Genomic DNA, 21076 nt, shown 5'->3' on the forward strand with positions numbered 1-21076 from the left:
TCTCATTTTATCCTCATAAGAGACTGGCAAACCTTACAGTTGGCAGAGCTGAGTCTTGGAAGAGACATACCTCATATGTGCACATCACTTAAGAGGCCTTCCTCAGACCACCTTTTGCCATCACAAAGATGTGTGTCTCTTCCTCTCAATGGTGAAGACAGAGCCAGCCTAACCTGTGCCTGAGTCCCACAGAGTGCCCCATACAAGGTCTTGTATAAGTAGGCGCTCAATAAATTTTGTAGATAGATGAGTAACTGCCAGTCACCAGATCAGAGAGAAGTAAAACAAGGTCTCCTATTGGGGAAGATAGTGTTGCATTGTTCTAAGGGAGCAAGCTCAGGAATCTCTGTTCCTTTAACCTGGTACATTCACTCCTGGGCAGGCACCTGACATCATTTGAATACTTATTTATTTATTTACTTACTTATATTTTTTGAGACGGAGTCTTGCTCTGTTGCCCAGGCTAGAGTGCAGTGGTGGGATCTCGGCTCACCACAACCTCTGCCTCCCAGGTTCAAGTGATTCTCCTGCCTCAGCCTCCTGAGTAGCTGGGACTACAGGCACGTGCCACCATGCTCAACTAATTTTTGGTATTTTTAGTAGAGGTGGGGTTTCACTATGTTGGCCAAGCTGGTCTTGAACTCCTGACCTCGTGATCCGCCCACCTCAACCTCCCAAAGTGCTGGGATTACAGGCATGAGCCACCATGCGCAGCCCATTTTAATATTTGCTATGTTATCATTATTATAACTGTCACTTATTGTCCACCATTCAAAGTTAAGTTCTTCGTAAATATCCACTCATTATTCCTCACATGCACTATTATGAGCCCCATTTAACAGATGAGAAAATGGAGGCAGAGACAGGTCAAGTAGTTTGCCCAGGGTTATTTAGCCAAGAATAGTGGAGCTGGGATTCAAACCTGATTGTTTATATCTTGGACTTGGAATTTTCAAACTTCCTCCACTTCCCTCAGCTTAGCCTCACAATGGTCCTCGGAAGCAGACAGGAGTTTCCGTCACCCACCCAAGGCCATACTGCACATGGGGGCAGATGTGGAACTAGAACCCAGATCTCCCTGGGGCTTGTTCTGACACACAAAGGTCTGCATTGTGAAAGGACATGAAGGTCACACCTGTGGGCTGCCCCACTGTGTGTGGGCTTAGGACCCAGCTAATTCCATGACTGTGAATTTGCCTCGGGATGCAGCGTTTCTGTAAGAAAAAAAAGAGCTACAGAGCGTGGACAGAGGCGTTTGCTCCTGTTTCCATAGACACTACCCCCTTTGCTCATGCTGTTCCTTCTTGTTAGAACATCTTCATCCCACGCCCTTACTCTCGCTGACTCATCACGTTTCACAATACGCTTGGATTTTTCTCTCTTCCGGGAAACGTCTGCCCCTCTCTGAAGGGAGATCAAGTTACCTTCCTCATATTCCCGGAGTACCAGGTGATTCTCTATATCATTATCATTAAAAATCTGGGACTGCTTTCTCTCCCTCTGTCCCAGTAGAATGAGAGCGCCTCAGGGGCGGGGACTCCCCTGGTGTTTTCTGCTGGCAACGCCTGCCCCTCAGTAGTAAGTGCCTGTTTTTTGTTTGTTTGGTTGGTTCGTTGGTTTTCTTGAGACGGAGTCTGGCTCTGTCGCCCAGTCTGGAGTGCAATGGAGCGATCTCGGCTCACTGCAACCTCCGCCTCACGGGTTCAAGCAATTCTCCTGCCTCAGCCTCTGGAGTAGATGGGACTATAGGCGCGTACCACCCGGCTAATTTTTTGTATTTGTAGTAGAGATGGGGTTTCACCCTATTGGTCAGGCTGGTCTTGATTTCCTGACTTCATGATCTGCCAGCCTCTGCCTCCCAAAGTGCTGGGATTAAGTGCTTGCTGACTGAGGGATGTAAGTGCTTGTTGACTGAGACTACTGATCAGAGGCAGGTTCGAATGTCTTTGTTCCCTCAACTGTACCCCTGTTCAGGGGTTACGGACAGTGTCCTATTCATTTCCGGCATATAGGAGAGGCTGTTAAAATTTACTGAATTGAATGAAACATAATTAATCGTTCTGCAAAATCTGAGCAGAGAAGTCATTGGGAATCAAAATACTTAGATAAAAACTATGGGCCAGGCACGGTGGCTCACGCCTGCAACCCCAACACTTTGGGAGGCCGAGCTGGGCGAGTTACTTGAAACCACGAGCTCGAGACTCCGTCTCTACTAAAAATACAGAAATGAGCCGGTTGTGGCGGTGCGGGTCTGTAAATCGCAGCCACTCAGGAGGTTGCCGAGAGAACAGCTTGAGCTGGAAGGCGGAGGTTGCAGTAGCCGATATCGCCACTGAACTCTAGTCAGGGCGACAGTGAGACTCTGTCAGAAAAAACTAAAACAAAAACGAAAACTGTGGGGCGCGGTGGCTCACGCGTGTAATCCTAGCATTTTGGGAGGCCAAGGCAGGCGGATCGCGAGGTCAGTAGTTCGAGAGGAGCTTGATCAACATGGTTAAATCCCGTCTCTACTAAAAATACAAAAAACAAACAAACAACAACAACAACAAAACTGTGAGTTACTGAGATCACAAACTGGTGCTCAAAATCTACTGATTTCCTTTCTTGTCTGGACTAAAGTTGGGTGGGGAAGGGGGAGAAGGCAGGGATTGGCCCTCCCAACAAGTCTCATCTTCCCCAGATGCTGCTTGGTGCTCAGGGGCTGCAAGTACTCCGTCCTTGCACAGAGGGGTGGGGACTCCAGCTGTGCGTGGGGACACACGCTAGGCCCACAGCTTGTAATGGACCAGCAGTAGTAAAATAAGGGAGGCGGAGAAGACTCTCTTGGAGAGGAGCCTCCAGAGTCCGTCTAGGGGCTCCTCCCACCCAACCGTTTCCCAAACCAGCATACAGTAGGCACTTAGTGAATACTAAGCCTAGTGAAGGACTGGACGACGGTCGACCGAACCCCCAGAGCAAAAGAGAAAGGGTCTAACAGCGCCTCCTTGCGGTGCTCTTCTCCAAGCCACGGGGAGAAACGTTGCGGCCCGCGCGGAACCCCAGACAGCACAAAGGATCCGGGACAGCCAGGGAGCGACGCTCGGAGGGCACGGGTCTACGCCGTCCGCCACACAGTTTCGGAGATGGAGCGCTGGGACCATGGAGGGAAGGCGGCAGGCCCGGGGGCTGCGGAAGCTCGCTGGGGCAGGGGTTCAGGGCTGCGGTTTGATGGTGGAGGCCGCCGAGAACTGTCACGGAGCTGCGTCTGCACAGCAAGCATCCCTTATTTACTCAGGGCGAGCGTGCATTTGGGGTGGCGCGCAAGGGGCTGACCGAAACCGGAGAGCTTCCAGCCGAGGGGACCAGAACTCGGATGAGCGCCCCCCAGCGCCCCTGCGCGCTCGCGGCCGGTGCACGCGCCCCCCTCAGGACTCAAGACCCGCAGAGCCGCGCGCCCGGAGGCCCGCCCCCGGCTCCCCACAAAGACCGTGAGTCCCGGGTCCGAGCCCTCCACGCGGGGATCAGGCGGGCGCCCGGCGGGTCGTCCCTTGGCGGACTCCTAGCCTAGCCGGTGTGGGTGCGAGGAGATCCACGCACTGACCGCTGGAGGAGGGGTGGGCGGGGCTGCCGGGGGTGGGATCCTCGGGGCGGGGCGGGGCGCGCGGTGTCGCGGGTCGGGGCTTGGTCCTGCTGGAGGCCGCTGGTGCCACACACTCGGTCCCGAGATGACGGCGAGCGTGCGAGTGGCGAAGGTAACCGCTTGTAGGATGACCCCTTTCTCTTGACTCCCCTTGCTCCCCTGTATTCCCGCTTCCCTCCATCCCCTCCGCGGTTCTCCGAGCGTGTTTGTTTATTTATTTGTCTGGGCAACTGCGCTGGCCGAATCCCTGTCCTCCCCGCCCTCTACTCAGAGGAGGAGACTGGCCTGCACGAGTGGCCAGAGCTGGAGTTTTGGGGGCTTGGAGGGCCTATGGGGCGGGGATGTTGTTGGCTCCTTGAGCTGTATGCGTGGTGAGGATGAGCCGGCTTCCACCAAACTGGTTTCAATTTCGATTTTCCTGCCTGAAACTTGTGATAAGGATGGAGTAAGTCTCCAGTGCGGGAAGCGTTCTTGGCGTCTTGGTGCCAGGCATTATCTTACTGCTGTGTGGGTTATGAACACGAATGACCAGGATGAAGCCCTTGCCTTGGAATAAGCCCATGGCCCATCCCACAATTTGATGCCTGCATTACTAGAGTACTGAGAAACAGGGAATGCTGATTAGAATTTGGGGCAAAGTTCCCTGGGTATTCTCTGGAGGAAAAGATGCGGAGGCGGACCTCCTGGAGTAGGTGGCTTGCATTCGTGAGTTCTGCCAGTGTCGAATGCCTATATGTGCTGGCCCTGTTCTAGGAGGTGGGGGTGGGGCGGGCAGAGGTGAACACAAATCCAGTCCTTGTTGAATTTTATTCCGATCAGGCACACAATTTGAAACAAGACCTGGAAGGATGGGGAGGGGGCAGTTTCCTCCAGAAGGTGGAAAAACCCAGGGTGCTACCCTCAGCCTCTGAGAAGAAAATGGCCTCAGACTGCGACGCCCAGAGCAGGCTTGGCCCAGAACTTAAATCTGGAGGTTGGCAGCAAAATGAGGCAGAGGGTCTTTCCAGCCAAGTGAGAGAGAGATGGGAGCCAGAATTTATTGCACTGGAACCATTAAATGCCAAACAGTTTACGCAGTTACTTCATCTAATTCTCACAGCAGTTCTGTGAGATAAGTAATATACATCCGCGTTTTACAAATGAGGAAATTGAGGCGCAGAGAAAATAACTTAGCTGTCCAGAGTCTTTCATTGAGGAGCAGTGGGACTGGTATATGAAGCCAGGTCTGCAGGCCCTTTTAATGGCCTCTCTACTTTCATTTTCTGTTCCTCTGAGTCAGGTGATTTCCTAATAGGCAGTAGAAAAGAACTGTGTGTTTTAAGTTGGGTTTCAACTTCCTCAGGCTTTGGGAAAGTTTTGGCAGAACTCACCCTAAATGGATAAAGTCCAAGGGTGCCCAGTTATAATCAAGTCAGGAAAATGTCTATTCCAGATCTCTGGTCAACCTGGGGCTTCGTTCTTGCCAAAGAATCACAGATGATAGTGAAACTCTTCCGAAATGCTTCTAGTTTGGGGTAAAGATAAATGAGGGATAAAGATAAATAGACCCTGGGTGGAAGGCACCAGAAGCAGCTTATTGGTTGAACAGCGATGGAACACAGGCTAGAGATAGGAGGGAGGCATGGGATGTGTTTAATATTATATGTTGGGGGCGGGGGGAAGGCAGAGAAAGTTCAAGGGTTTTACAGTGTTAAAGGACCCTTCCCCAACTGTGGACTGGGTTTGGAGAGCTTCAGCTTCTCAAACTCATCACTATTGACGTTTCCATTCAGATAACTCTTATGTATCCGTTGTATGTTTTTAGATTTGAGGTTACTGGAGGTTTGCAAATAATATCTTATAACCTGTTATTTTATTTTATTTTATTTTATTTTTATAAAGATGGGGTTTCACCATGATGGCCAGGTTAGTCTTGAACTCCTGACCTCAGGTGATCCACCCACCTCGGCCTCCCAAAGTGCTAGGATTACAGGCGTGAGCAACTGCGCCCTGCCAACCTGTTATTTTAAACTGATGACAGGTTAACACTGATTGCATAAACAAACAAGCAAAAAGAAAACTAATAAAGGCCAGGTGTGGCATCTCACTCCTGTAATACCAGCACTTTGGAAGACTGAGGTGGGCGGATCGCTTGAGCCCATGAGTTCAAGACCAGCCTGGGTAACATGGCCAAACCCCATCTCTATAAAAAATACAAAAATTAACCAGGCATGGTAGCACACTGCTGTGGTCCCAGCTACTCGGGAGGCTGAGGTGGCAGGATCACCTGAGCCCAGGAGGTCGAGGCTGCAGGGAGCTGTGATTGGGCCACTGGACTCCAGTCTGGGTAACAGAGTAAGACTCTGTCTCAAAAAAGAAAGAAAGAAAGAAAGAAACTAATAAAAACTGGGCACTTTAACTTTGTCTCTCTGCTTTTTAACTTTTTGTTGTTTCTATTTATTTTTTATTGTACTATCTCTTGAAAAATTGTTGTAGTTATTATATGTAATTGGTTCATCTTTTCCTCTTTCTACTTAAGATACGAGTAGTGTACACACTATAAAAACAGTGTTATACTAACCTATGTTTTTCTTTTTTCTTTTTTTTTTTGAGACGGAGTTTTGCTCTTGCTGCCCAGGCTGGAGTGCAATGGCACGATCTCGGTTCACTGCAACTTCTGCCTCCTGGGTTCAAGTGATTCTCCTACCTCAGCCTCTGAAGTAGCTGGGATTACAGGTGACCGTCACCACACCCATCTAATTTTTGTATTTTTAGTAGAGACGGGGTTTCTCCATGTTGGCCAGGCTGGTCTCCAGCTCCTGGCCTCTGGTGATCCACCTGTATCAGCCTCCCAAAGTGCTGGGTTTATAGGCATAGCCACCCCACTCAGCCCTAATCTATGTTTTTCTGTGCACTTACTATTAACAGTGAGTTTTGTACCTTCAGATGATTTATTTTGTGTGTGTTTTTTTTTCCTTTTGGAGATAGTCTCACTCTGTTGTCCAGGCTGGAGTGCAGTGGTGCAATCTTGGCTCTCTGTAGCTTCCATCTCCCAGGTTCAAGGGATTTTCCTGCCTCAGCTCAGCTTCCAAGTAGCTGGGATTATAGGCACCCGCCACCACACCCGGCTAATTTTTGTATTTTTAGTAGAGATAGGGTTTCGCCATGTTGGCCAGGCTGATCTCAAATTCCTGACCTCGGGTGAACCACCTGCCTCGGCCTCCCAAAGTGTTGGGATTACAGGCGTGAGCCACCGTGCCCAGCACAGATGATTTTTTATTGCTCATTAGCTTTTTCTTTTTTTCTTTTTTGATTGAAGAGCTCCTTTTTAGCATTTCTTATAGGACTGGTCTGGTGTTGATGACATCTCTCAGCTTCTGTTTGTCTGGGAAAGTATTTCTCCTTCATGTTTGAAGGATATTTTCTTTCTTTTTTAGAGATGGGGTTTCACCATGTTGGTCAGGAGGCTGGTCTTAAACTCCTGACCTTGTGATCTACCCACCTTGGCCTCCAAAAGTACTGGGATTATAGGTGTGAGACACGGTGCCCAGCCTTGAAGGATATTTTCACTGGATATACTATTCTAGCGTAAAAGATTTTTTCCCTCAGCCATAATTCATTTAAATATGTCATGCCACTCTCTCCTGGCCTGTAAGATTTCCACTGAAAAGTCTGCTGCCAGACATAGTGGAGCTCCATTGTATATTATTTGTTTATTTTCTCTTGCTGCTGTTAGGACCCTTTCTTTGTCCCTGACCTCTGGGAGTTTGATTATTAAATGCCTTGAGGTAGTCTTCTTTGGGTTAAGTCTGCCTGGTGTTCCATAACCTTCTCATATATGGATATTGGTATCTTTCTCTAGATTTGGGAAGTTCTCTGTTACTATCCCTTTGAATAAACTTTCTAGCCCTGTCTCTCTCCCTACCTCCTACTTAACGCCAATAACTGTTAGATTTGCCCTTTTGAGGCTATTTTCTAGATCCTGTAGACATACTTCATTCTTTTATTCTTTTGTTTTATCTGTTTTCAAATACTCTGTCTTCAAGCTCTCTAATTCTTCTGCTTGATCAATTCTGCTATTAAAAAACTCTGATGCGTTCTTCAGTATGTCAATTGCATTTTTTTTTTTTTTTTTTTGAGATGGAGTTTTGCTCTTGTTGCCCAGGCTGGAGTGCAGTGGTGCAATCTCAGCTCACTGCAACTTCCGCCTCCCAGGTTCAAGAGATTCCCCTGCCTCAGCCTCCTAAGTAGCTGGGATTATAGGCATGTGCCACTAAGCTTAATTTTTGTATTTTTAGTAGAGATGGGGTTTCACCATGCTGGCCAGGCTGGTCTCAAACTCCTGACCTCAGGTGATCCACCCACCTCAGCCTCCCAAAATGCTGGTATTCTGTACAAGCATGAGCCACTGCACCCGGCCTCAATTGCAATTTTCAACTCCAGAATTTCTGCTTGATTCTTTTTAACTATTTCAATTTCTTTGTTAAATTTGTTGATGGAATTTTGAACTCCTTCTCTGTGGAGGAAATATTGAATTTCTTTGAGCTTCCTCAAAACAGCTATTTTAAATTCTCTGTCTGAAAGATTACATATGTCTGTTTCTGTGGAATTGGCCCCTTGTACCTTACTTAGTTCATTTGGTAAGGCTGTGTTTTCCTGGATCATCTTGAAGCTTGTGGATGTTTGTTGGTGTCTGGGCACTGAGGAGTTAGGTATTTATTACAATCCATAGTATGGGCTTGTTTGTACTCATCCTTCTTGGAAAGGCTTTCTAGGTATTTGAAGAGGGTTGGGTGTTGTGATCTAAGTTTTGGTCATCGCAGCCATGTCTACACTGGGGGGACTCCAAGCCTGGTGACACTGTAGTTCTTGCAGACTCTTAGAGGGTACTACCTTGGTGGTTTTGGATAAGATCAGGAAGAATTCTCTGGATTATCAGGCAGAGACTCTTGTTTTCTTCCCTTCCTTTCTCCCAAACAAATGGAGTCTTACTGTCTGTGCTGAGTTCCCCGGAGTTGGGTGAGGCGACAGAAGCATCCTTACGGTCACCAGAACTGGGAGTGCACTGGGTCAGGCCTGAAGCCGGCACCACACTGGGTCTTGCCCAAGGCCTCCTGTAATCACTACCTGGCTATGCCCTGTGTTCATTTAGGGCCCTAGGGCTCTACACTCAGCAGGTAGTGAAGCCAGCCAGGCTTGTGTCCTTCCCTTTAAGGTGGTTAGTTCGCTGCCAGGCCCCAGACAGGTCCAGAGTTACTGTCCATGGGCCAGGGCCTGGAGTTTGAAATTTTAGAAATCTGCCTGATGCTCTGTTCTACTGCAGCTAAGCTGGCACCGAAACTGTAAGACAAAGTCCTTCCCACTCTTCCCTCCCCTTTCCCCAGACATAGGAGTCTCTCCCCATGTCCACCACCACCACGGGTCTATGAGGAGTACTGCCAGGGTGCTGCTGATGCTCGCCTAAGGCCCAAAGGCCCTTCAGTCAGCTTGTGGCGAATGTGACCGGGCCTGAGGCTCACCCTTCGCGGCAGCAGTCTCCCCTCTTGTTGGGCCAGATAATTCTTTGTTAGGATGTTTATTAGCATCTTTGGCCTCTACCCACTAGACGCTAGTAGCACTCCCACAGTTTGTGACAATGGAAAAATGTTCCCGGATATTACCGAGTGTCCCTGGTTGGGTGAAATCACCCCTGGTTGAGAACCACTGGTTTGTACCAATTCACTGTTCCAGAGAAATGTGACCTGCCCTTGAGTGTCTTTGTATCTTCCCCAACAAGAAAAGGCCTGTAGTCCCACAGATGGACCCTAAAAGACAGGCAGCATTCCTTCATCGAATACAGTTGAGAAGTACTGCATGCTGTGGGCTCACATCTTGGGCAATCACCATACACAGTAGCATATTAAAGGCTCTGGGAGGCCGGGCGCAGTGGCTCACGCCTGTAATCCCAGCACTTTGGGAGGCTGAGGCGGGCAGATCATGAGGTCAAAAGATCGAGACTATCCTGGCCAACATGGTGAAACCCCTCTCTACTAAAAAATACAAAAATTGGCTGGGCATGGTGGCTCATGCCTATAATCCCAGCACTTTGGGAGGCTGAGGTGGGTGGATCACCTAAGATCAGGAATTCAAGACCAGCCTGGCCAACATGGTGAAACCCCATCTCTACTAAAAATACAAAGAATTAGCCGGGCATGGTGGCGGGTGCCTGTAATCCCAGCTACTTGGGAGACTGAGGCAGGAGAATCGCTTGAACCTGGGAGGAGATTTCAATGAGCCGAGATTGTGCCATTGCACTCCAGCCTGGTGACAGAGTGAGACTCCAAAATAAATAAATAAATAAAAAGTGGTAAAAGGTTCTGGGAAGTCCTATGGTGAAGAAACCTCTTTAGCTTAGATTTCCCAAATGTGCTTGACCTTGGAATCCTTTTCCTGTACTACCTATCAACCTCCTGCAGGACATACTGTACACATTTGCCCCATCTGGGTCCTCTGCCCTGGTGCCTCTCCCCTTCTCTGCATTATGGACTCCTATTCACTGTGCATGGCCCAGCTCACAGTGTACACCCTCTGTGAAGCCTTTCTTCTCCCCTCTCATCTCCTTCCCTACTGTATGTCTATACATGTTCATATAATCACATTCATGTTTCGTCCATTACTCTACTGAAATTCCTGAGGACTAGGTGCTATCTCAGTTAAATGTCGGTAGAGGATGCTCAGCAATGGCTGTTGGGAGAATTCAGGGATGTTCAGGTGCTTGGGCCATAGTCCTGGGAAGGTGAGTCACTCCTTGCCCCCTTGTTTCTCTGCTTGGTGTGTAGAGTTCTCCGCTGTGGTCTGCCGGAGTCATTTCCCTTCTCCAGCCCTGATCTGGCCGAGTTTGAAGGGGTGGATGATGTCTTTGCTGTAGATGCTCAGTGGATGCTTATGGAAGGAAGAAAGGAAGAGAGGAAGGGAATGAGAACCTAGTGACTTTCTAGGAAGAAAGCTAGAGAGCAGACAGAGGTTAAGTACCCTGCTTTCAGGAGAAAAGCCCCCTCAGAGCACTTATTCCCAAGTTTTAATATCTGGGAGAAGTGATCTGTTTTTCCACCTCTGCTACACCTAGTACCTACGTGTAGCAGAGGTTGTGGTGAGCCCACAATCAGAGAATTCACTTAAAGCACCAGCACCATGCCCGATACATACTAAGTGCTCACTAAATGTAGGCTCTGACTTCACCGGCTTCTGTTTCTAGGATGTCCAGTTTTGGACTTGGGACAGCTTGCTGCTGGGGCAGAGGGAGGGGACTGAAATAGGAAGGACTAGGACAACTGCCCACTCACCTGTACCCCCTACAGGAGCTGGAGGATCTTCAGAGTGAGCCTCCCCCATATCTGCGGAACCTGTCCAGCGATGACGCCAATGTTCTGGTGTGGCATGCTCTCCTCCTACCTGTGAGTATCCGTGGGGATCATGGCTTTGGACTGGGGACAACTTAGGTGAGGGGCATGGGCAGGGAGGGTTAGGACCAGGCAAGAAGTTTCCCTGCCTTAGGGTCCTTTGACCGGAGGTTATCATTGCTGGAGAGGGCCTCTCTCTGCATTGATTGCTTCTGAGGTCCAGGTACTTCTGAGGTTCATCTTCTGATGAAGATGCTAAAGGACTTTTCGATTTAGTGGGAGACCCCTTCCTCAAACCAGTGGCCACCAAGCTCACCACAGAACTTCAGGAGACGAGCAGCATCAAAAAGAAGAAGTAAAGATATCTTGGACCTTTGTCAAGGGGTAGGGGTAAGCTTGCAGGCTCCCACTGTTGGTAGAATTTGCTCCCGCAAACCTAAATTGTATTTTGCTTTTCTTTATTCTTATTTCAGAAAATTGTTACATATGAAAACACAAATAGACCATTTCTACTGTTCTTATTTTTCTCTGTTTATTATTTGGTATTTTCCTTTTTTGTTTTGTTTTGTTTTTGAGATGGAGTCTTGCTCTGTCACCCAGGCTGGAGTGCTGTGGCATGATCTCGGCTCACTGCAACCTCCGCCTCCCGGTTCAAGCGATTCTCCTGCCTCAACCCCCCGAGTAGCTGGGATTACAGGCACCCGCCAACACGTCTGGCTAATTTTTGTATTTTTAGTAGAGACAAGGTTTCACCATGTTGGCCAGGCTGGTCTCAAACTCCTGACCTGAGGTGATCCACCTGCCTGAGCCTCCCAAAATGCTGCGATTACAGGCGTGAGCCACCGTGCCCAGACTATTTGGTATTTTCTTGATAAAGTCTCTCTGAAAGCAGTATTCCAAAATACCTATCAGAGTGCAAGATCTCTCTTTCTTTCATCGATTATTTGTGACTAAAGCTACTTTGAGAAATTAATTTACACTTTTGGTTACTTGGAAATAAAATTTAAGACATTGAACTTTTTGTTAGTCAAAGCTCTTTGAAATATCATGGGAACAGTTCATCTTATTATTTAGGATTTGAACCTTTTTTTTTCTTTTTGAGGCAGAATCTCACTGTTCACCCAGGCTGGAGTGCAGTGGCATGGTGTCGGCTCCCTGCAACCTCCACCTCCTGGGTTCAAGCCATTCTCCTGCCTCAGCCTCCCGAGTAGCTGTGAGTACAGGTATGTGCCACCATGCCTGGCTAACTTTTGTATTTTTAGTGGATACAGGGTTTTGCCATGTTGGCCAGGCTGGTCTTGAACTCCCGGCCTCAAGTGATCCACCTGCCTCAGCCTCCCAAAGTGCTGGGATTACAGGCATGAGCCACCACACTCAGCAGGATTTATACTTTTTATTGACAATGCAGCGTCCTAGCTTGTGTTATCTTCTCTTTAAACTGACCTGTAATCCAGAAAAATGGACAAAAGCTTGAGTCAGGTCAACATTGGAACCTCTGTCAAGTCCCTTGGGTTACTGTATTGAAATGATTCCCCTTACCTGGCTTAGAGTGAGGACACCTGTTCTAGGCCTCAGGTGCCAGGAGAAGATGCTCAAAGGGGTGCCAGGGACTGATTATATCTCCAAGGGGACCAGCTTTGAGATGATGAAAGTGAAGCGGGGATGATAGGAAAACCTAGGAAAGGTCTCGTTTGGCAGAATTCTATAAAATCAGAAGACCTCAATGGCTGGCAAGACCAAGGTGGCTAAGTGTGCCCCAGACACTGGCCACAGATTTTCCAGCCATATGGGGGTCCTGAAGAAGCACGATAGTTGGGAAGAATACCAGAGCTGGAGGACCAAAGGTTGATGTAAGTCAGCAGCTATGGGGGCCTAAAGGTGCCTGGTGAGGCTGTAAAGGAGGGAATGTTTGACTGGCAGAGGAAGGAGAACCAGGAAAGGTCTTTGGGAATAGCAGACAAATTCCCCCTCAAAGGCTCAGTCTCAATTTATGTGTTCACCAAAGTGGCCCCACTTGTCATATCTTCATCATAGAAGGTTTCAGCTTGATGAGTCTTTTGATTCAGAGTCTTGCTCTGTCACCCAGGCTGGAGTGCGATGGAGCAATCTCAGCTCACTGCAACCTCCATCTCCCAGGTTCAAGCAATTCTCCTGCCTCAGCCTCCTGAGTAGCTGGGACTATAGGTGCCCACCACCACGTCCGGCTAACTTTTGTATTTTTAGTAGAGACAGGTTTCACCATATTGGCCAGGCTGGTTTCAAACTCCTGACCTTGTGATCCGCCCGCCTTGGCCTCTGAAGTGCTGGGATTACAGGCGTGAGCCATTGCCCCCGGGCTCAATGAGTCTTTTGAAGCTAATAGTAAGGATGCTTATTCCTTGAGAGTTTCCTGTGGACCAAGTGCTGTTTTATCCTCTCAACCATCCAGTGAGGAAGGTTGTCTTCCTTTTAAAATTGTGGAGATCGAAACCAAGATGGTTAAGTAACTGGTCTGTGTTCACTCAGAATAAGGTAGTAGGAGTGGAATTCAGCGGACTCCAGGGTCTTTTCTTTTAACCACTCCATGAAAAATGAATAGTTTTCAAAATTTTTTAAAAAGTAGCAGGCTGGGCGCAGTGGCTTATGCCTGAAATCCCAGCACTTTGAGAGGCCGAGGTGAGTGGATCACCGGAGGTCAGGAGTTTGAGACTAGCTTGGCCAAAACTCTTTTTCTTTAGTAGAGACAAAAATCCTGTCTCTACTAAAAATACAAAAATTAGCTGTGCGTGGTTGTGGGTGCCTGTAATCCCAGCTACTCAGGAAGCTGAGGCACAAGAATCGCTTGAACCTGGGAGGCGGAGGTTGCAGTGAGCGAGATTGCATCATCGCACTCCAGTCTGGGTGGCAAGAGTGAAACTCTCTCAAAAAAAAAAAAAGGAGCAAAATACCTTATTTAACCTAGTACTTAGAAGGTAGTAGGACTTTCTCAACTGACTGTAAGATACAGTATGGAATCCTCTGGTCCAACTTCTCCATTTTACAAATGAGGCAAGTGATCCTCAGAGAAAGCTCAGTCACACAGCAAGTCCGAGGCAGAGCTGGGACAGGTCCCAGAGCTCTCAGCTCCAGGACTCTGCTACCTCCTTCCTCTGTTAAGACCTACGAAGCCCAGAAAGAAGCCCCTTCAGACAGGACACACCAATACCCTCTCTTAGTCCGTTTGTGTTGCTGTAAAGGAATACCTGAGGCTGTGTAATATACAAAGAAAAGTGGTTTATTTGGCTCAAGCTTCTGCAGGCTGTACAAGAAGCGTGGTACCGATATCTGCTTCTGGTGAGGCCTCAGGAAGCTTCCACTCATGGTGGATGGCAAAGAGGAGCCACGCATACAGATCACATGGCAAGAGAAGTGAGGGGCGGGGGCGGGGCAGGTGCCAGGACCTTGTAAACAACCAGCTCTCTCAGGAAGTATTAGAGTAAGAACTGTCTTATTACTGTGAGGATGGCACTGAGCCATTCATGAGAGACCTGCCCCCATGACCCATACACCTCCACAAGGCCCCACCTCCAACATTGGGGATCAGATTTTTCTTTTCTTTTCTTTTTTCTTTTCTTCTTTTCTTTGAAGACAGAGTCTTACTCTGGAGCACAGAGTGAGACTCATTGCAACCTCTGCCTCCTGGTTTCAAGCAATTCTCCTGCCTCAGCCTCCTGAGTAGCTGGGACGACAGGCACATGCTACCACGCTTGGTTAATTTTTTGTATTTTAGTAGAGACGGGGTTTCATCATGTTGCCCAGGCTGATCTTGAACTCCTGAGCTCAGGTAATCCGCCTGCCTTAGCCTCCCAAAGTGCTGAGATGACAGGCCTCCGCCACCGCACTGGCGTTGGGGAGCAAATTTCATGAGATTTGCGGAGACAAACATCCAACCTCAGCACCTTCCCATCCTGCTCTGAGGCCTCTGCCCTTGGCCTTATCTGACTGATAGGTCCAGCGTTTTCTTCTTATTTTCTTACTGAGACCATAAGAGCGGAGATATTTTATCTTCCTACTAGTTACTCTGTCTCTTATCTCAACACGCTCAAGATCACCGTGGTTTCTATTTTGCCCATTAAGGAGGAGGAGCTCTGAAAATCTTCACTCTGCTTAACCACATATGCCATTCTTGCTGTCTTTTGCTCCGTCCTTTCAATAACAAAGGCTCTGAAAAGATTTGGTAATTTGGAATCAACCTGAAGACCCCTGTGTTCTGCACTGGGATCACCCAACTTCTGGGGTTTCTCCCTCCTAGGGAGGTGGCTCACGCCTGTAATCCCAGCACTTTGTGCAGCTTATTTCCCTCAGTATAGTGTCTTCAAGGTTCATCCATGTTGTAGCACACATCAGAATTTCATTCCTTTTAAAGCCAATAATATTCCATTGTGTGTGTATGGCACGTTTTGTTGACTGATCCATTGATGGACACTCAGTTTGCTTTCACTTTTGCCTATTGTGAATAATGCTGCTGTAAACATTGGTATACAAATACCTGTTCACTTTCAGTTCTTTGAGTACATACCCAGAAGTAGAATTGCTGCATCATGTGGTAGTTCTGTGTGTAATCTTTTGAGAAACTGCTGTACTGTTTTTTTTTTTTGTTTGTTTTTTCATTTGTTCTTGACACGGAGTCTTGCTCTGTCGCCAGGCTGGAGTGCAGTGGTGTGATCTCAGCTCACTGCAACCTCTGCCACCCGGGTTCAAGCAATTCTCCCGCCTCAGCCTCCCGAGTAGCTGGGACTACAAGTGCCGGGCTAATTTTTGTATTTTTAGTAGGGACAGGGTTTCACCATGTTGGCAAGGATGGTCTCGATCTCGACCTCGTGATCCGCCTGCCTTGACCTCCCAAAGTGCCGAGATTACAGGCGTGATAGCGCCCAGCCTGCTATCCTGTTTTCCATCGCAGCTGCACCGTTTTATCTTCCCAAGCTCTTCAGTTCTTAGGATTTTCTCATTTTCTCCATTTCCTCACCCCATTCTACTGTTCTAAGAAAGGATGTTCCATCCTTTTCTTCCATAATCTCAGAAAGCCTTGAGAGCTGAGATGGTTGTTAGAGCTCATCTAGTCCATCTTTATCCACTTTTCAAATGAAGAAACTGAGGCCTAGAGGTGGGAAGTGGCTCACCTGTGGTCACACAGCAAAGGCCAGGATCGGACTTCTCTGCCTCCAAGGCCAGTGCCCTTTGGTGATTCCACACTTTGAGTAATCCATAACTCAATTGTCAAATGAATGCAGGTGCTGTGCGCACCCTGGCTCATGATTCCTCCTGGGAGTGAAGCAGACGATACCTAGGACCCTCGGATGGGGGCAGGAGGGGAGGAAAACCAAACCAGAGCTTGATCCTTTCTCTCTCTGCACAGGATCAACCTCCCTACCACCTCAAGGCCTTCAATGTGCGCATCAGCTTCCCCCAGGAGTATCCGTTCAAGCCTCCCATGATCAAATTCACAACCAAGATCTACCACCCCAATGTGGATGAGAACGGACAGGTTTGCCTGCCCATCATCAGCAACGAGAACTGGAAGCCTTGCACCAAGACTTGCCAAGGTGGGGCTGGGCTTTGCCTGGAGGAGGGACTGCTATTGGAGGAGGAGAGATTACTGGAGAGGGGGTTCACAGACTTACTCTGAGCTTGAAACGCCCAAAAAAGAGGAGATAAAAACTGTGAGTCTTGGCTGAACTTACTGTGAGATAGAAGGGGTGCTTCCTGGATAGGCTGACCTCCTCCTGCCTCTGTTTCTATACCTGGGCAGTAGTGACAGAACTTTGCCATGGTTCATGGGAGAGGCAGCTTGGCTGCACTGGGAGGGGCTCGGGATAAAAAAGCCCCCTGTTCCCTCTGTGGACTTTGGGCAAGTTTTCGATCCTTTCTGGGACTCTTGTGTCCTAAATGACAGTGGAAGGAACTGGCCTAGTATTGATAACACCTGTCACTCAACTGAGCACTGTGCGAAGAGCATCTCAGGCCGACTTCATTTGTATTTCCTCCACAACCCCGTGAGGTGGTGTTGTCATTAGCCTTGTTTAATAGACCCGGACATTGAAGCATGTGAGAGGTGAAGTGGTTGCCTGAGCTCATACAGATGGCAAATGGCAGCACTTGGCTAGCTCGCTAGCCACATGTGGCCGTTGCAATGTAGGAACTCAATTCTTTTTTTGAGACAGAGAGTCTTGCTCTGTCGCCCAGGCTGGAGTGCAGTGGTATGATCTCGGCTCACTGCAATCTCCGTCTCCCAGGTTCAAGCGATTCTCCTGCCTCAGCCTCCTGAGTAGCTGGCATTACAGGCGTGTGCCACCATACCTGGCTAATTTTTGTATTTTTAGTAGATATGGGGTTTTGCCCTGTTGGCCAGGCTGGTCTCGAACTCCTGACCTCAGGCGATCTGCCCACCTCAGCCTCCCAAAGTGCTGGGATTATAGGCGTGAGCTACCACACCCAGGCAGAATTCAATTCTTAATTGTACTTAATTTTAATTCTTTTTTTTTTCTTTTGACCCAAAGTCTGTCTCTATTGCCCAGGCAGTTTAGTGGCGAGATCTTGGCTTACTGCAACCTCCGCCTCCTGGGCTCAAGCCATCCTCCCGCTTCAGCCTCCCAAGTAACTGGGACTACAGGAGCATGCCACTATGCCTGGCTAATTTTGTATATTTTGTAGAGACCACATTTCGCCATGTGGCACAGGCTGGTCTTGAACTTGTGAGTTCAAGCCATCCATCCGTCTTGGCCTCCCAAAGTGTTGGGGTTACAGGTGTGAGCCACTGCGCCTGGCCTGATTTTAATTCATTTAAATTTAGATGCCCGCGTGTGACTAGTGGCTGCCATATTGGACAATGCAGCTCTAGAGCCTGTGGCTGAATCAGTGGGCTGTTCTCCACCTGGATTAGCTTAGGAGTTCTTATCTCAGGAAACAAAAGTCCTTAGGTTGGTGGGAGTGGGAGCAAGGAGAGGACTGGTTCTTGGATGAGCTTCAGGGGGTCCGGGAAGCACTCTAAGTCAGCACTGTCTGTGTTGCATGTGGATGTGTGCGTCTGTCTAGGGAGATGGGCTGCTGCCTTCACCAGGTTCCCAAAGGCATCTGTTGAAAGATGAAGAGCCAAGGGCAGTGGTGGTTTTCAGTCTTCAGCCTTAGACCCCTTTTGCCCAAGTAAAAGTTTATTTGGACTCTCAATATACTGGAGGCACGCCAGTTAGAATGGCGATCATTAAAAAATCTGGAGACAACAGATGCTGGAGAGGATATGGAGAAATAGGAACACTTTTACACTGTTGGTGGGAGTGTAAATTAGTTCAACCATTGTGGAAGACAGTGTGGTGATTCCTCAAGGACCTAGAAATAGAAATTCCATTTGACCCAGCAATCCCATTACTGGGTATATATCCAAAGGATTATAAATTGTTCTACTATAAGGACACATGCACATGTATGTTCACTGCAGCACAGTTTACAATAGCAAAGACCTGGAACCAACCCAAATGCCCATCGATGATAGACTGGACAGGGAAAATGTGGCACATATACACTATGGAATATTATGCAGCCATCAAAAACGATGGTTCGTGTCCTTTGTAGGGACATGGGTGGACCTGGAAACCATCATTCTCAGCAAACTGACACAAGAACAGAATATCAAACACCGCATGTTCTCTCTCATAGGCGGGTGTTGAACAATGAGAACACATGGACACGGGGGGGGAGCACTACACACTGGGGTCTGTTGGGGGGAAATAGGGGAGGGGACAGCAGGGGGTGGGAAGTTGGGGAGAGATAACATGGGAAAAAATGCCAGATATAGGTGAAGGGGAGGAAGGCAGCAAATCACACTGCCACGTATGTACCTATGCAACAAGCTTGCATGTTCTTCACATGTACCCCAAAACCTAAAATACAATTTAAAAAAAAAAATATATATATATATGCTGGAGGAAAACAGAGTGGTTTTTGTTGAAATGGGGATAAGACCCAGAAACCTCACTTATCTCAGTGGCCCCCATAATGAGGAGCTTCTTTGAAGCTGTGGGATGTAGCTGTTTGAAAACCACTGATGTTTGACTGGGCACTGTGGCTCATGCCTGTAATGCCAGCACTTTGGGAGGCCGAGGCAGGCAGATCACAAGGTCAGGAGTTTGAGACCAGCCTGGCCAAGATGGTGAAACAGTGTCTCTAAAAAAAAAAAAAAAAATTAGCTGGGTGCAGTGGCGCACACCTGTTGTCCCAGTTACTCAGGAGGCTGAGGCAGGAGAATTGCTTAGAACCTGGGTGGCAGAGGTTGCAGTGAGTCGAGATCGTGCCACTGCACACCAGCCTGGGCAACAGAGAGACACTCTGTCTCAAAAAAGAAAACTACTGATGTAATCAGTCAGGGTCTTGGGTGTCAACAACCAAGAATGGGCAAGGCATTTGATCTGGTCATAGAGTCATCTTAAGCTATGGAACCTTTCCCCCAAGGAGTGGGTGTGGAGTGTCAGGGCACTGGGAATGGGCAGCCATGACCCCCTTCCCTCTGCCCTGATGTCCTGATCTGGCCTGTCTCTCCCCAGTTCTGGAGGCCCTCAATGTGTTGGTGAATAGACCGAATATGGCAGAGCCCCTGCGGGTGGACCTCGCTGACCTGCTGACGCAGAATCCAGAGCTGTTCAGGAAGAATGCTGAAGAGTTCACCCTCCGATTCGGAGTGGACCGGCCCTCCTAACTCATGTTCTGGCCCGCTGTGTACAGGAGCCTCTGCGTGGTGGACGGACACACTTCACAGACTGGGGCCGGAGCCCCTTGATGATCCATGCCCCACTCATTTTTCCCTTCTTAGGTTGTTAGTCATTAGTTTGTGTGTGTGTGCGGTGGATGGAGGGGAGCTGTGAGTGTGTGTGTTGTGTGTGGACTCACTCTCGGGTTCGCCTGGCCACACCCTTTGCATCCCCCAGAGCCAAGGAAGTTGAAGTTTGCAGAGTTACAGGCCAGTTCTCCACCTTAGAGAGACAGGTAACCCGGCAGGCCCGCTTGCAGGAAATGAGCCCAGCCGCCGACTCAGATCCCCCCTAGGGCTCAGGCACTGAGGGCCTGGATACAGTGGCGTATATGGGTGGGAGGCACATGGAAGGTACCCTATTTACAACTGAGTCAGCCAAGCCACTGATGGGAACGTACAGATGTAGGTGCTAAGCCTTTTATTTTCCACGGATGAGTCACAGTAGGAAGAATCAAACCTCCATCCTGAAAATCTGACTCTACGTTTCGAAACCACTTGCTGTTGTGTTCAGTTGCCAGTTCCTGGGACCAGGCCTCAGACTGTGAAGTGTGTGTCCTCCAGCATCCAGTCCAGGGGGAGCCACAGAAACCATGTCCTTGCTTAAGCCATTAAAGTCAGAGATGAATTTTGGAGTGTAGCTGAGTCTGACGAGGGGATGGGGTGGTTTCATCAGGACCAGAGAGGACTGGGGATTTAAGCTGAAATTTCCCACCCTGCTTCCCTTGGATGTTCCCCAAACATCATAAAGAGTGTTGGCCATGGAAAAATAGGCCATCCCTGGACAGAGGAGCTTTCAGAAGGTCCACAGGGATGACATCTCCATTTCCTTTCCTTCCCTTCCTTCCTTCTTCTTTCTTCTTTCTCTCTTTCTTTCTTTTCTTTCTTATTTTGAGACAGCATCTCACTCCAACACCCAGGCTGGAGTGCAATGGCGCGATCTCTGCTCACTGCAACTTCCGCCTCCTGAGTTCAAGCGATTCTCCTGCCTCAATCTCTCGAGTAGCTGGGATTACAGGCACCTGCCACCACGCCTGGCTAATTTTTGTATTTTTAGTAAAGACGGGGTTTCACCATATGGGCCAGGCTGGCCTTGATCTCCTGACCTCAGGTCATCCACCAGCCTCGGCCTCCCAAAGTGCTGGGATTACAGGGGTGAGCCACTGTGCCTGGCCAACATCTCCATTTTAAAGATGAGACAATGGAGGAGGCACAGAGCACTTCAGTGGATTGCTTGTATTTACTCTGCCAATCCACACCCCTGCAGGCGAGCCAGGGTTATGGCTGGGGTGGGTTTTGTGTTTTGTTTTTCGTTTTTCTCATGAGCTGCTTTCATCAGCA

The 21076-nt window shown here is 48.6% G+C and overlaps 1 protein-coding gene across 5 annotated transcripts; it reads left to right on the forward strand.

Moving 5' to 3' along the window:
- Window positions 1-1428: 1428 nt before the first annotated feature.
- Window positions 1429-20363, forward strand: UBE2L6 (ubiquitin conjugating enzyme E2 L6). Of its 5 annotated transcripts, none has more exons than XM_064364878.1 (4): window positions 1429-1449; window positions 10936-11031; window positions 16355-16541; window positions 19533-20363. In XM_064364878.1, exons 3-4 carry the CDS (start codon window positions 16430-16432, stop codon window positions 19682-19684), a joined length of 264 nt encoding a protein of 87 aa, XP_064220948.1. In that variant the 5' UTR covers window positions 1429-1449; window positions 10936-11031; window positions 16355-16429; the 3' UTR covers window positions 19685-20363. The 5 variants fall into 5 exon arrangements, with proteins under 5 accessions (XP_064220948.1, XP_012331913.1, XP_012331911.1 ...); XM_012476490.3 differs by lacking the exon at window positions 1429-1449 and adding an exon at window positions 3644-3731; XM_012476488.3 differs by lacking the exon at window positions 1429-1449 and adding an exon at window positions 3968-4064.
- Window positions 20364-21076: the final 713 nt, after the last annotated feature.

The sequence above is a fragment of the Aotus nancymaae genome, unplaced genomic scaffold (assembly GCF_030222135.1).
Source record: "Aotus nancymaae isolate 86718 unplaced genomic scaffold, 86718_ANA_hifiasm-v0.15.2.pri h1tg000059l, whole genome shotgun sequence".
Classification (NCBI taxonomy): domain Eukaryota; kingdom Metazoa; phylum Chordata; class Mammalia; order Primates; family Aotidae; genus Aotus; species Aotus nancymaae.

Excerpts from the sequence above, each read along its gene's own strand:
- UBE2L6 (XM_012476488.3), top strand. The coding sequence starts at position 3,984 with ATGCGTGGTGAGGATGAGCCGGCTTCCACCAAACTGGTTTCAATTTCG. Across the intron at positions 4,065-10,935 it reads AAACTTGTGATAAGGATGGA|GAGCTGGAGGATCTTCAGAG; the intron begins GTAAGTCTCCAG and ends TACCCCCTACAG. Across the intron at positions 11,032-16,354 it reads GGCATGCTCTCCTCCTACCT|GATCAACCTCCCTACCACCT; the intron begins GTGAGTATCCGT and ends CTCTCTGCACAG.